Source organism: Ambystoma mexicanum, chromosome 7q, assembly GCF_040938575.1.
Source record: "Ambystoma mexicanum isolate Mex_15411 chromosome 7q, UKY_AmexF1_1, whole genome shotgun sequence".
Lineage (NCBI taxonomy): Eukaryota > Metazoa > Chordata > Amphibia > Caudata > Ambystomatidae > Ambystoma > Ambystoma mexicanum.
The window spans coordinates 1,040,785,845-1,040,798,748 of NC_090941.1; the positions used below are offsets into that span (position 1 = coordinate 1,040,785,845).

The following is a 12,904-nucleotide window of genomic DNA, read 5'->3' on the forward strand; positions in this document are numbered from 1 at the left end:
ATACTAGTATTTATATAGCATTGCGGAATCAAACAACTCAGCCAAACTCTTTAAAATCTGCAAGGACTGGCCAATCCTGCCGCAGTCTCTACCTCCCCTATCCCCTTCCAGGCCCTCTGTATGGCACTGGCTTCTCACTTCATCTCTAAAGCTCAGGACATCCTGTCCTCTCTCTCCTCCTATCTCCCACCTCCCCCCACTCCCTGTTCCTCCTCTGGCCTCTCTGCAGCCACCTCACCTCCCTCCTTCTCTGCCTTTCTCCTGTTCTCCGCAGACGAGGTTTCTAGACAAGTCTGATTTATGAAAGTCTCGTTGAAACAGGTTCACCCCTGTTCCTCCAAAACTATCAAGGACCACATCGACTCCCTGGCTCCTGCCCTGGCTGATTTCTGCAACCACTCCTTCGCCACTGGTGTCTTCACATCCACCTTGAAGCACTCCCTTGTGCACCCTCTTCTTAAGAAACTCTCTTCTGACCCCTCCTGCCCGGCTAACTATTGCCCAATCTCCATCACCCCCTTCCTGGGCAAGCTCCTGGAGAAACTGCCCATCTCCCAGCTCAATCTCCACACTGAATCTGTTGGTTGTCTTCATGACCATCAGTCTGGCTTCAGAGCTGCCAGAAGCACGGAAACTGCTCTCCTGAAGGTCCGTGAAGACCTGCTCTCCAACCTTGATTCGAACACCCTGTGTGTTCTCATATTACTTGATCTCTCCTCTGCCTTTGACACTATCAACCATGCCATCCTGCTCAACTGTCTCCGTGATAACCTGCGTATCACTGGTCAGGCTCTGGCGTGGCTGACTTCTTTCCTCTCCGACCGACCCTCCCAGGTCCAGCTTGGGTCTTTCCTCTCCGATATCTTTGTCTCTACCTGTGGTGTCCCGCAGGGATCTCACCTCTCTCCCTGGCTGTTCAACCAATACCTGGCACTTCTTGCCCACCGCATTGCCGCCCTCTGCCCCAACTTTCAGGGCTATGCAGACGATACTCAGCTCATTTTCAGGCTACTCTCGGCCTCTGCCTCTCCTTCCCTCATCTCTGACTGTCTGTCTGCCATTCAGGAGTGGTGTGCCGCCAATGACCTCTGCCTCAATGCCAGTAAGACTGAGATTCTACTCATCGGCACACCCACTCCCTCCTTCCCTGCAGCTCTCTGGCCGGCCTCTCTTGGCCCTCTTCCCGCTCCCACCTGCATTGCTAAAAACCTTGGGGTCATCTTCGACTCCACACTCTCCTTCTCTCCTCACATTTCTGTTGTCTCTAAGAAGTCACACTACCAGCTGCACCTCCTCAGAGGTATTCTTCCCTTCCTCTCCTTCCCCCAGAAGCTCACTGTCTCCAGAGACCTGGTTCTCTCTAAGCTGGACTATTGTAACAGCCTCTATCTAAATCTGCCTGCCTCTACTCTCCGCCCTTTGCAACTTATCCAGAACAGGACTGCAAGACTTGTCCTTGGCCTCAAGCCCAGGGATCGTATCTCTCCAGGACTGAAATCTCTGCACTGGCTCCCAGTGGCTGTGAGGATTAAGTTCAAAACCCTCTGCATTGTCCACAAGGCCTTCTGGGGCCTGGGGCCGAAATACCTTCAACTCTCTCTTCCTAAATATCTTCCTTCTCGACCTCTCCCCTCTTCCGGCTCCAACTCCCTCAGGGTCAGTCACTTCTCCAAGCAACGAGTTGGTGGTAGATCTCTCTCTTCGGCAGAGGCCTCCCTCTGGAACAGCCTTCCTGCCTCCCTGAAACTTGAGGAGAACCATCTCCTGTTCCGGAAGCACCTCAAAACCTTCCGCTTTGCTTCTGCCTTCACTCCCCCTCTCCCCTGTTGATTTTCCTGACAGATACTGCACTGGATACCTGGCCTCCCTTCTGATCTTGGGCCCAGGCCCGCCAGTTGCCCACCTGCACTGCCTCCCTGACAACCCCTGCACCTGGGGACTGTTTTCTGTATCCTTACCTTCCCCCTACCAGCACTTATATTCTGCACTTACTGTACACTTGCCACCTGCTGGCCATTTTTATTTATCTTTTTTATTGTACTATCCCTTGTATTGCACTTCCTCCCTCTCCCTTCCCCCCCGCACTTTTACCTTTCCCGTCCCATGCACTTGCACGATCTGAATGACACCTGGCCTAGTAGGATCATTGTCTGTCTTCCCTTTGTTCCCCCTCTCTTGCCTCGTCGCGCCTTGAAACACTTGTGTATAGGCGCGTTATAAATGCCATATCATATCATATCACATCATTGGTGGCAATGACCAGTAATTGGTAATTACCATGCACTTAGGGGTTGTAACTGTAACCTCTACAGTCCCCTGCCTCCTTGCACTTACTTCGGAGCATTGCTGCCCTGATTACACTTCTCCCTTCCTCTCCCCAGCAGTTCCCCCTCTCCCTTCCCCCCAGCACTGTGCGTGTCGCACTTGCACGATCTGAATGACACAAGGGGCCTCCATACCGGGTTCCAGCTCCGGATACCTCCAATGAGGACTTACCGGGCCATTCCAACCTTGGAGGACCCGGAAAGTCCTCATTGGAAAAACCCATCCCCATTTCCATTTGAGCCCCCACAGGGCTCAATGGGAATGGGGAGGTAGCTAATAACGGGCCCGTTTACGGGGCGTCCTTACCGGGTCCCGCAAGGGAACCTCGTAATAGGACATCCCGTAATGAAGGGTGCCGGTCCCGTACCAGCACCCTTCATTACGGGAGCACAAGCCTCGTAATGAGGCCCAAGGCCTAGTAAGATCGTTGCTCGTCCTCCCTCTGTATTCCATCCCCTCTCGCGCCTAGAAACATTTGTTAACAGGTGCATTATAAATGACGTATCATATCAGTCAATACGATTACACTAGACGCTGCTTGCCTTGCGGGTTAAGCAACAAGTAAAATAGGAAAAAAGAAAAAGGAATAAAACGCGCACTACTGAGTGCATGAGAAAATATTGGGGATTCCATTCAACTCAGGCATAGCAGGTAACTGAAACGTTAGGGTGTAACTCATCCTAACATGTATTCAATCCATAATTCACAAGATTAAAAACCTAATTTATACTCATAGGAATGAAAGTTGAAATCTCATGAACTATAAGAAAAACAAAAGAGCAGAAAGACAACCAGAAACGTTAACATCGCTTGATTACCAAGGTACCCTGAAAAGACCATTTTAAATCATATGTATGAACCCAATTTCTGCGTTTTCAAATGGCTAAATATTAGCACAATCTAACAACTAAAATTCAATGACCAATGTCTTTCATTGGATACAACAATCTTTATAGATGGGATACAATAGAGGAAATGAAGACTTAAACTGTGAAAAACCTAATTAAAACCAAACAATAATGATAGGTAAGCAAACCTGAAAACTATTCAGACAATGCAATGCACAAGCATCAACTAAGTTTCAATATGTAAACTCCCCTGAACAATTTGCTTTTTCTTCTCTCCCTTCTCACTTCTCCCCATAGAGCAACTAACCGGGGTTAACTATATATTGTTAAAACGCCAGAAAATTGTAAATTAATGTGTGGATATCATTTTACTGTGAAGAAACAGTGAACATTGTGATGACAATAGGGACACATATGAAATTGTATTTGTAGAAATGATACAACACTCTGTATGGTCAATGTGGGTTTGTGAGAAAACTGTCACAAAGATATACTGACTGCATGAGAATCGAAATTAATCTGTTATCTTTGTGTAACTGTCATGTGCTCAGGATCGTGCAAGTTGTGGCAAAGATGGAAGATGGGCCGCCACCTTTAGTTGTTCCGTCACATATTCAAACGCACCAAAGGTGGGGTCTAGTCTTTCTGGGAAGATGGCGCTGCCAGAGGTTCTTAGACACTTCCCTTCCGGCAGCAACTGCAGTGTCTATGCTAACAGCTACTCCAACGCTCAGTGATTTCCTCTCATTCCACAAGCGAATACTATCCTTTTATCCGTGCCTCTCTCTCGTGCCTCTCTGCAGTTTCCTCTGCTTCTGCACTCCTCGCAGATTTCTCTTTCTGTTTACTCTGCTTTCCGTGCTCTATCCCTCTTCATGCTTAGTAGGTCTGCTTGCTGTTAGGACCTACCTTCTCTTGTGCTGCTTACCTTTGCACGCTTGCTAACAGAGTTACCTTCTCTGGATTCCCCCGCCCACCAGTGATCTCGAGGCTGGGTCTCCTCCTAGCCTTCATTCTTCTATTCTGGAGGGCTGCTTCTGAACCACCGTCCTTGCTGCGTACCGTCTCTTGGGTTTTTTGTGCCGATTGGCTTTTTCCCAATCCGGCTGTCCCGGAAGGGGAGTAGCGTTGTTAAAGTCGAAGAAAGACAGTAACGGTGGCTTCCTTCCGAGGTAGACCACCGCTTCTAAAAAAAACAAGAGATATCAACACTTGGAGAAGATCTTTTAAGGAAGAATTCAACATGGAATTATCTGACATAGGTCAGGAGGGAGAACTTATTGAATCAGGGGAAGAGAATACCGTAATTGACAGTAACTCACTGTGCCTTGGAAAAGCCCAGGCACTGGAGAACCATATGCACGTGCCTCCAATGGGAGAATGTTGGCACTTCTTGAAACACACGACTTACCAAGCATTTCTGTAAATAAACCAATAGTGAACAAATTCTAATGGTTGAATCTTTATAGAAATAGAGCAAAGGCGCAGAACACTTATCTACCGAACCACACACTATTCTACTTTATAAATATACTGACTAGTGAATATCTGTCGAAGTTAGGTATCTGCAGCCAAGCCATACCAGTCACTTATTTAGGAAAGACAATACTCCAGATAGGCGCACTACACAATATTCACTCTCTCATTACTCAATTCAAACAAGGAACATGCCTCAACATATTGGCACTGCTATTTTACTGCAACAATAAGCAAGCTGTAAATGGGCCACCATATCAGAAAAAGGTTTTATTGACTTAGAGATGCCACAACACATACAAATCTCACTTGAGACCATTAGAAAGTTGATTTGTCTCATGTAGTTACAATTACAGTCCTGGCAAGAATTGGACTGCTACACAGTCAGCTAGCAGATTTTGATACTTTGGGATTTTTGCTAAGGTTATGCACAAGCATCCACTCTACACAGTCACAAAACCTGAAACACTAGTTGATTAAGACAGGCGACCGCTTGTGCTTTTAATGTTCTTTTCTAGACTGTTACTAATTGAAAACACCTATCACACCGTAGAGCTTTCAGAGCCACCTATGTTCAGCCACATCATCTGAATACATATTTAGTAGATGGAATCTGTGAATATATGTTGTCATATCCACACAGGTATGTACTGTAAATCTAATACAGCTTATTTTGTTTGTTTTGCTGTTTTAGGTCCTGTTCTGAGACAGTGACAAGAAAACTGAAAGAGAGAGTCAGGTATGTGCCATTGTCATGAGGACTGCAATCAGTGCTCTAGATAATATTTGGAAGCGGGAGTATGATACTCCCTATTTGTGAAAGTTAGGAGTAAAACGATTTTTGGGGAGTAAATAAGTAAGTACCATTCCCAATGGGATTAATTCATAAGCAAGTAAAAATATGTTTTAACTGTAAAACAGAAGGTCCTTTGTAATACATATTTCATTGTAATACATATTTATATGCAGTTAGTTATTCATGCACATTAAAACATACATTTTTACCTCTTCAGATTAGGCAGTAATGTTAGTAGAGATTCTTCCTCTGGCGCTACGTGTACTACTGGTCAAAACATTCTTATGGAGCTGTGTGGGTGAAAACAAGAGCGCAGGCTCCTATGTGTCTGTGTTCTGTTTTTAGTTGGAGTATATTTACTCTGGGAGTATTTGCCTATTTTTACAGAGTAAATGTGGCTGAATGTAAGCCAATCCCAATATGACTTTTCCATCATGTTAGCTTCATGTGTATGACAGGATCAGAAATTAGATACAATCTTTACAAAAAGTAAATAGTCCAGCATGCAAACAATGTACACAATGGTTCCATTTCAAAACACTGTTTCCCACTGCGTGTGCCAAATGTGCACAGAATGGGAAACATGAATGCCTTTTGTGGGCCAGCTGGCGTTCAAGGACCAATTGGATGGCCAGATGCCCTTGCAACTCCGGTTTTGGCAACATGGACTGTGTAGGTGTGCAGAAGGGTAGACAAAGCAAATTCCCACATTCACCTTCTCATTACCTGATCAATGAAGTTATCATTCTTTGTTTAAAACTCCTGCATAACTTTCAGAACTTTTTTTACAAATTGGACTTGTTTATTTTTGACTCCCCCTCCTCCCCCGACAACAACTCTTGAATTTCTTTTAGAATTTAAACTGCTCTGCTTGTTTATAAATATCAAACCAGACTCTTTTTTCATAACATATGTTGCCAATCGCAACTTTAAAAAATGTCCATCTAAAAGAAGAGGGTCACCTAGACCAAACAGGCGTATAGCATTTTTCAATTAGATAACCATCAAAAGCATTATTTTTTAACAAGTTACATACCTCTTATATCGTTTTTAAATAGCTTTTTAACTTAGTAACAAACAATTAAATATTTGTAAAGTGTGATAGCTACGTATGGACTTTCCTGAAAACAAATAGGCCCATATTTTAAAAAGAATAAATAACTTCTGTAATTACAGTTTTCATTATTTGTTGTATGTTTTTAACTCATAATGTAAAGCTGCTTAGGTTCAGTAATTGTTGTTGGGTTTATAACACCATGAAACAAGAGATTTTTTTTTCGTAGTTTAGTTTACATTACATTTCATCAATTTAAAAAAAAAATCAAAAAAGTAGTTGTTTTTTAACCTTAACATGAAATTCAAAAACACAAACAAGCTCTGCAATACAGGAGAAATGTGGGTAACATGTTGGAAATAGAGTTACCGCCATTTTATCATCAGCTTACCGCACACCCGAATCCCGACTTTGGAGGAAAAGTGGGATATTTACAGAAACGTGGAGGATTTGCATTTGCATGCAGCATACAGCTGGAGGTAAAACCTCCACTTAGCCTCCAAAACACGTTTGATTTGCTTCATCAAAATTACCATTTGTGGTAAGTTTAATGAGTTCCCTTTGGAGTCCTCCGAATAGGATATTACGCCAATGGTACGCCTCTCAAGATCCTGCAGTGAATTTGTGTGATTGAGTGCCAGTAATTCCATTGTGCTATTTATATTCTCCAATATCCTAATTGAAGAATGCATATTCCACTTGTAGACCCACCCTTTGCTTCTCTGCCAGGTGACTGCTTCACTCAGATGTGACTACTGATAAAATCAACTTGACTAAACATGATGGAGTAAATGGCAGGGTGAAGGTAAATGGTGAGGTGGTTAATAGTTGTTGAAATGCTGAGTACACACCTCCCTATGGTGGAAATGCTCCAGGTGGCAGAGAGGCAGCACAGCACTATGGAAAAAAAATAAACTATCATACAGACAATGATGGGAACGACATATCCACGCAGGCACATTCTTTCTAACTTGTTTATGTAACTTACATCACCGATGACGCTGTGTGCCCTTTAACATGTTGCTTGTACTGATTTTGGCAGAACGTTCTGTGGCTGCAGAGCTCTTTGATGGTGCATCTTAACCTTTTGAGTAAATAAACCTTGTTCTCCTTGCAAGAGGTGTGCTAGGCCTAGTGTGTGATTATGGGGCGACTGGGGAATTGGAACAACGTATCAGGTCCAGCTTTGGCATTAGCGATAGCCCACCAGACCCCCCAAGCCTGCCGACCCAACAGTCTTTGAGTTATAACTATAGAGCTGGAAAATCCAAGGGAAAGGGGAAGTGGAGAAAATATCAAACACAGGTTTTCTTCTAGCCTTGGACTTCCGTATCTGACCTCCTCATGACTGGATGGCTCAGAAGATTCCTAAAAAATAATTACAAACAGGTTACGATTGATCTGCTTTTTCTCCTGTTGCCTATTGCTGTTAGTTGCTCAATACCTCCCCTGCATACCTGCTGCCTATGCTAAACTGCTGATTGGCTCTGTAATGTAGATGATTGAAGTTTTGCTTGTTCACTAAACTTCTTTAAAAATCTGCTTGAGTCTTTTATACTTCGATTCTCTGAATCCTTTTAAATTCGTAGCTTCTACTTGGAAAAGTCTAAGAACTGTTATCCTAGATGCTGTGACTGCATTTCTGCACTCCTTTAACTATTACTCCAAATTAACAGCTCACAGGATAGTCTTTATGGAAGCAAAGATTGTCTCTTCACTTTACTTAAAAACAGAGTCTTTACTTTTCCTTGAACTACGTGGTCTCATACGCCCATAGTAACCTTGTGCTTTCCAGTGTGAGTTCGCTTACAAACAGTCTTCAATATTTGCTAACGTTCCTTCGCGCCGCGTACCGAGATGGGGCTAGTCTCACCTGAAACTGACTCAAATGACGTAGACTGTGCTCCGAGCCGAAAACTACGTTCCCGGCGTGCACGCGCCTTGAAACCTTGGGACCCTTATTCTAACTGGCCCAACTGTAAAACCCCTCGCGCTTCTCCACGACGAATGCGAAACGCCTTGCAACTATTTACAAGTTAGTAACGCTTGCAAGTTACTTAGTTAAAAACTATTGATTACGAACTAGCGAAGCTTCGTTCCCGCTCGCGTCTGTTAAATAAAGAACACGCGGCAAAGCGCTGCTTCTGCTTTAACTCTTTGCCTGCTGGCAATCAAAACTGGTACAAACAATAATAGAATTCAAACAGTCCTTCAATTGCATTTATTTCTTTTTCACTTGCTAGAACTTTACTGTTAAAATTCTCTGTAACTCTGAATTCAGAAAGTTAGATTCACTTAGCTTGTTTCTTCTGTAGCTGTGATCTAGCTGCTTCGCCTCTTGCGATCTTCAAAGGATTCTTTAATCTTCTCGGGAACTCAGTTCTCACCATCACTCACCTCATCAAATGAAGAATTCCTTTGCTGATGGGATTTGTACTTAAAACTTTAGGAGCTATAAAAACTGTGACCTGCTCTGGTGATATCTTGAATGAAAGGCAGTTTAGAGTTATTTTTATAATTCCAAACTACCTCACACACAGCCACAGCCAATCAATCCTGCACAGAACCTCCATCTTGCCCTGGGGAAACAAAGGCCTCCTGAAAAATACATTAAGGAATCTTCACTGTCACCCATGCTTATTTCACAAACCAATTAACTTCCCCAAGGAGCAGTCTAATTCTTAGGCAATCCAACCTGCCAAACAGAATGGCCCTCATTACGACCCTGGCGGAATCCGCGGTGCTAAATGCACCGCGGAGCATGGCGGAAAGCCGCCGATAGCGCCATGGGGGTTGGCGGATTTACCACCCCATGCCGACCTTGGCGGAGCGGTAAATCCCCAATCCCCATTTTACCCTTCCCCATTCCCATTCTTGCCCCATAGGGTATAATGGGAGTGGGGAAGGAGTTAATTACGCCGCCGTAAAGTACGGCGGCGTAATTAACAACGAGGTCCCTTAGCGCCATGGTTTTCTCCGCCCGGTAAAACCAGGCGGAGAAAACCTCCATGGCGCTAAGGGAACTCGTAGTACGGCGGACGGGTCCGCCGCGATTAGCGCTGGCGGAAACCCACTCCGCCAGGGTCCTAATGAGGCCCAATGTCTCAACCAATCAAGCTTTTAGCATACGACATAGTATTTTTTAAAATATTGTAGTTGTCAAAATGGGGGTTATGACTATGATGGAGTATATGTATACTGCGTTGCCATTGTACAAAGATAAGTTAGTGAAGTAGCACACACAGTGGGTGGCACAGACATAAGGGGGGGTGTCCCACCCATGGCCTTGGCAGGGCACTAATAACACAGGGGTATTGGAACACATGAGCACATGTTTAGCAGCCAAATACAAAGGTAAAAACCTCCATAAGAGAAAGGAGATATTAGAGCTGTGGAAAAAGGTGGAGGACAGCGAGGAATGCAGGAACCAAGGCACCAAGACGGTAGTCCCAAGTAGGGCTGTACCCTCTCAATTCCTGACCTGCTACAAGGTACACCAATCCAATTTATGTAGCTTCACCCGCCACAGCACTGTCCCCATATCAAACGAACACCAACGGTGCTGGACCCACGAATACCAACTTGCAGAAAGAACTGGAAGAAGCTCTGCAGTTAAAGCAAATGGATTTGCCATGGTTGAGGGCCCCAAGGCAAAAAGGGGGTAAAATAGGGTGTGGTCTGGAAGAGTGGAGGGCCGGAGATATTTAGTTTAGACTGCGATCAAAGATGTACTTATCAAGAGGGGGAAAAGTAACAGCACGATGCAGCAAGTGTGGGGTACGGCACAGTAAGATCAGACCTGGATGCAAATGAGCAACTACATGAAGAGGAATGGGCCACTGTGGGTGACTCGGAGCGGTGAGAAGGAGACGCCGGAAGTCACTCCCTGGGTATGATATGATATGGTATTTATAACGCACCTAAACAGAAGTGTTTCGAGGCGCGACGAGGCAAGGGAGGGGAACAGAGGGAAGACAGAGACAACAATCTTACTAGGCCAGGTGACATTGAGATCGTGCAAGTGCACGGGAGGGAGGGGAGAAGTGCGAGGGGTTAGGGGTTGGGGAGTGCAGTACATAGGATAAACAGTAAATAAATAAAAACAATAAATAAGAGCAATACATAAGAAGTGCGGCCAGCTGGTGGCAAGAGTAAGTGCAGACATCAGTGCTGTCAAGTGCTGGTACGGGGGCTGTAGGGATACAGAAACAGCCCCAGAGTGCAAGGGTTTCCAGGGGGGCAGTGCAGGTGTGCAAATGGCAGGGTGCCTGGCCCGGGAACAGAGGGTAGCCAGGTGAGCAGTGCAGTGTCAGTTTCAGCCAGGAGTTCAGCAGGGGAGCGGAGGAGAGAAAGCAGAGAGAGTTTGTAGGGCCCACGGCTGCAGAGCAGGTTAGGGCAGGTGGTAGCAACAAGGGAAAAAGAGGGTGAAAATTAGACAGAATGTGCACGCAGTTACAATTATTGCATGAAGGCAGTGGGAGAGCACAGTACGTGCCCTGTGCCTAAATGGACAAGAATAACCTGATTAAGGTGCTCCCGCTCCTTACTTATAGGGCTGGCAAGGGGATTTACGCATTTGAGAAACAGACAGCTGGAATTCCTTTAACAGTAGGGGACATTCAAAATTCACTTGTGGCGATAGTGGGAGAACAGGCTGGAGATGTGTGGGTGAAGGCTGGATATCCAGGGGCAAAGATTGTTGACGATAACCGTGATGGTTACCTTTTAACAATACTAGAGCATAGGTGTGGAATGCATTGCAGCAGGCATACCCCGACACACCAGACTTGCAGTCCATGATGCAATATGCAATGGGGGAAGATGAGAACCCTGCGCAGTATATTTTGAAAGTGCAGGAGGTGTGGATGGTTGAGATGGGTGACCAATGGGACCGATCAGTTCCTCTTTTCTATTTTGTTATCAAGAGGGGATTGTCCAAGGAAGATCAGAAACTGCTTGAGGAGATAATGGGCATAGAGGCGATGTGGTGGGCCGAAATTCAGACTATGATTAAACACCATTGTAATAGGATTAAAGAATGTGAAAAGGAAACCGCTCAAAGATTGCAGGCTAAGGAAGTGAAACTGGTGCAGATAAAAATGGCTAAAATAGTAGTTGAAGGGGTGGCAACCGCAACTACTCAGCAGAGTCGGCAGAGCAGACAGCACTGTGCGTGGACGTGAGAATAGCTGCATTTTGGCCAGGCAGAGGACAGGGGCAGTGGAATGGTACAATTAAAGTATCCTGAATGGCACCAAGGAGGTAAGCATCGGGGAAAAGGAGGGTTCCTGGTGAGCAGGGGGGCTGAGGGGGATTTTGCGGGATGGGGCCGAGTGGTGGTGCGGGACCCTCTCAGTGCTTGAGCTGTAGGAAGTGGGGGCACTTTGCAAGAGAATGTAGAAGTAGACAGGGAGTGGGATACAATACATACAACCACTCCGGCCATGCACCTTCCCACCCTCGATGGCCACCTCCATACCATGTGAAATACACCAGGCATATACCCAGTTCCCACCAAGGCCCCCACAGGTACAGGTGCCAACACTGCCTAACGCCCAAATGCAAGCAGCACAGCAGAACCTCTAACACAGAGGTGAAATGTCCACAAACAATGCTGTACTAAATGGAACAGTGCCACCTTATTTATATTTTTATTTTATTGTTTATTTATAATGCGCTTAATACCAGTGAGTAGTTTCTAAGCACGGGATCAGGATTCAAGCCCGTGTTGCACTGTGTTGTCTTCCTTCCAAAACAAAAGCATTGCCCCTGAGCTATCCTTTCTCCCCTTATAGGGGGATCAGTGTCATGGGAGGTAATCCTTTTACGTTTCCACAGAAAAATACATACCCTGATTAGGACAGCCTACAGAAAGCTCTTGCGTGCTCAGTCCTGTCCATGGCCACCCACCCTGATGAGGAACCCTTGGTGTGCGCTGAGATAGGAAACAAGCAATTCATCGTTATGGTCGACACAGTGCCACTAAACCATGAATCAGTGAGGGAAACGTCCCACTATCAAGTGAATCTCTTGACACGCAAGTCTTCTCTGGGGTTTACAACGGTTCCATACACAGAAGAGGTAACAATTAATTATTTCAAATGTGTTTATTGTTATTAATAAGCAGCATGTGGTTTGCAACAATTAACAAGAATACAGTGTACTACAGCATATGATGATGCAGTGACCAATCGGGCGTGGGTAAAACAAATTAGATTTACACAAACACAACAACAAAAAAGAAAAACACTCCAAGCATGTCAACTAGGCTGTGATACAAGGTAAATAAAAGTAACAATTGCAGTGCTAGCGGGGCAATGTCTTGGGCACTGTTTGGTGGGAAACCGGATGACAATGTCTGGAAGCAGATTGGGGGGGTAAGGGAGGATGGGTGAGAGCGAAAGG

At 45.2% G+C, this 12,904-nt stretch overlaps 1 protein-coding gene across 1 annotated transcript in view; it reads left to right on the forward strand.

The window, feature by feature from the left end:
• LOC138528587 (uncharacterized) overlaps positions 1 to 12,904 on the forward strand; it is a 1,521,057-nt gene that overhangs the window by 1,342,542 nt on the left and 165,611 nt on the right. Inside the window, exon 20 of the mRNA XM_069640364.1 lies at positions 5,344 to 5,388. Within this exon, the coding sequence (XP_069496465.1) occupies positions 5,344 to 5,388 (45 nt within the window). The remainder of the gene's footprint in view (positions 1 to 5,343; positions 5,389 to 12,904) is intronic.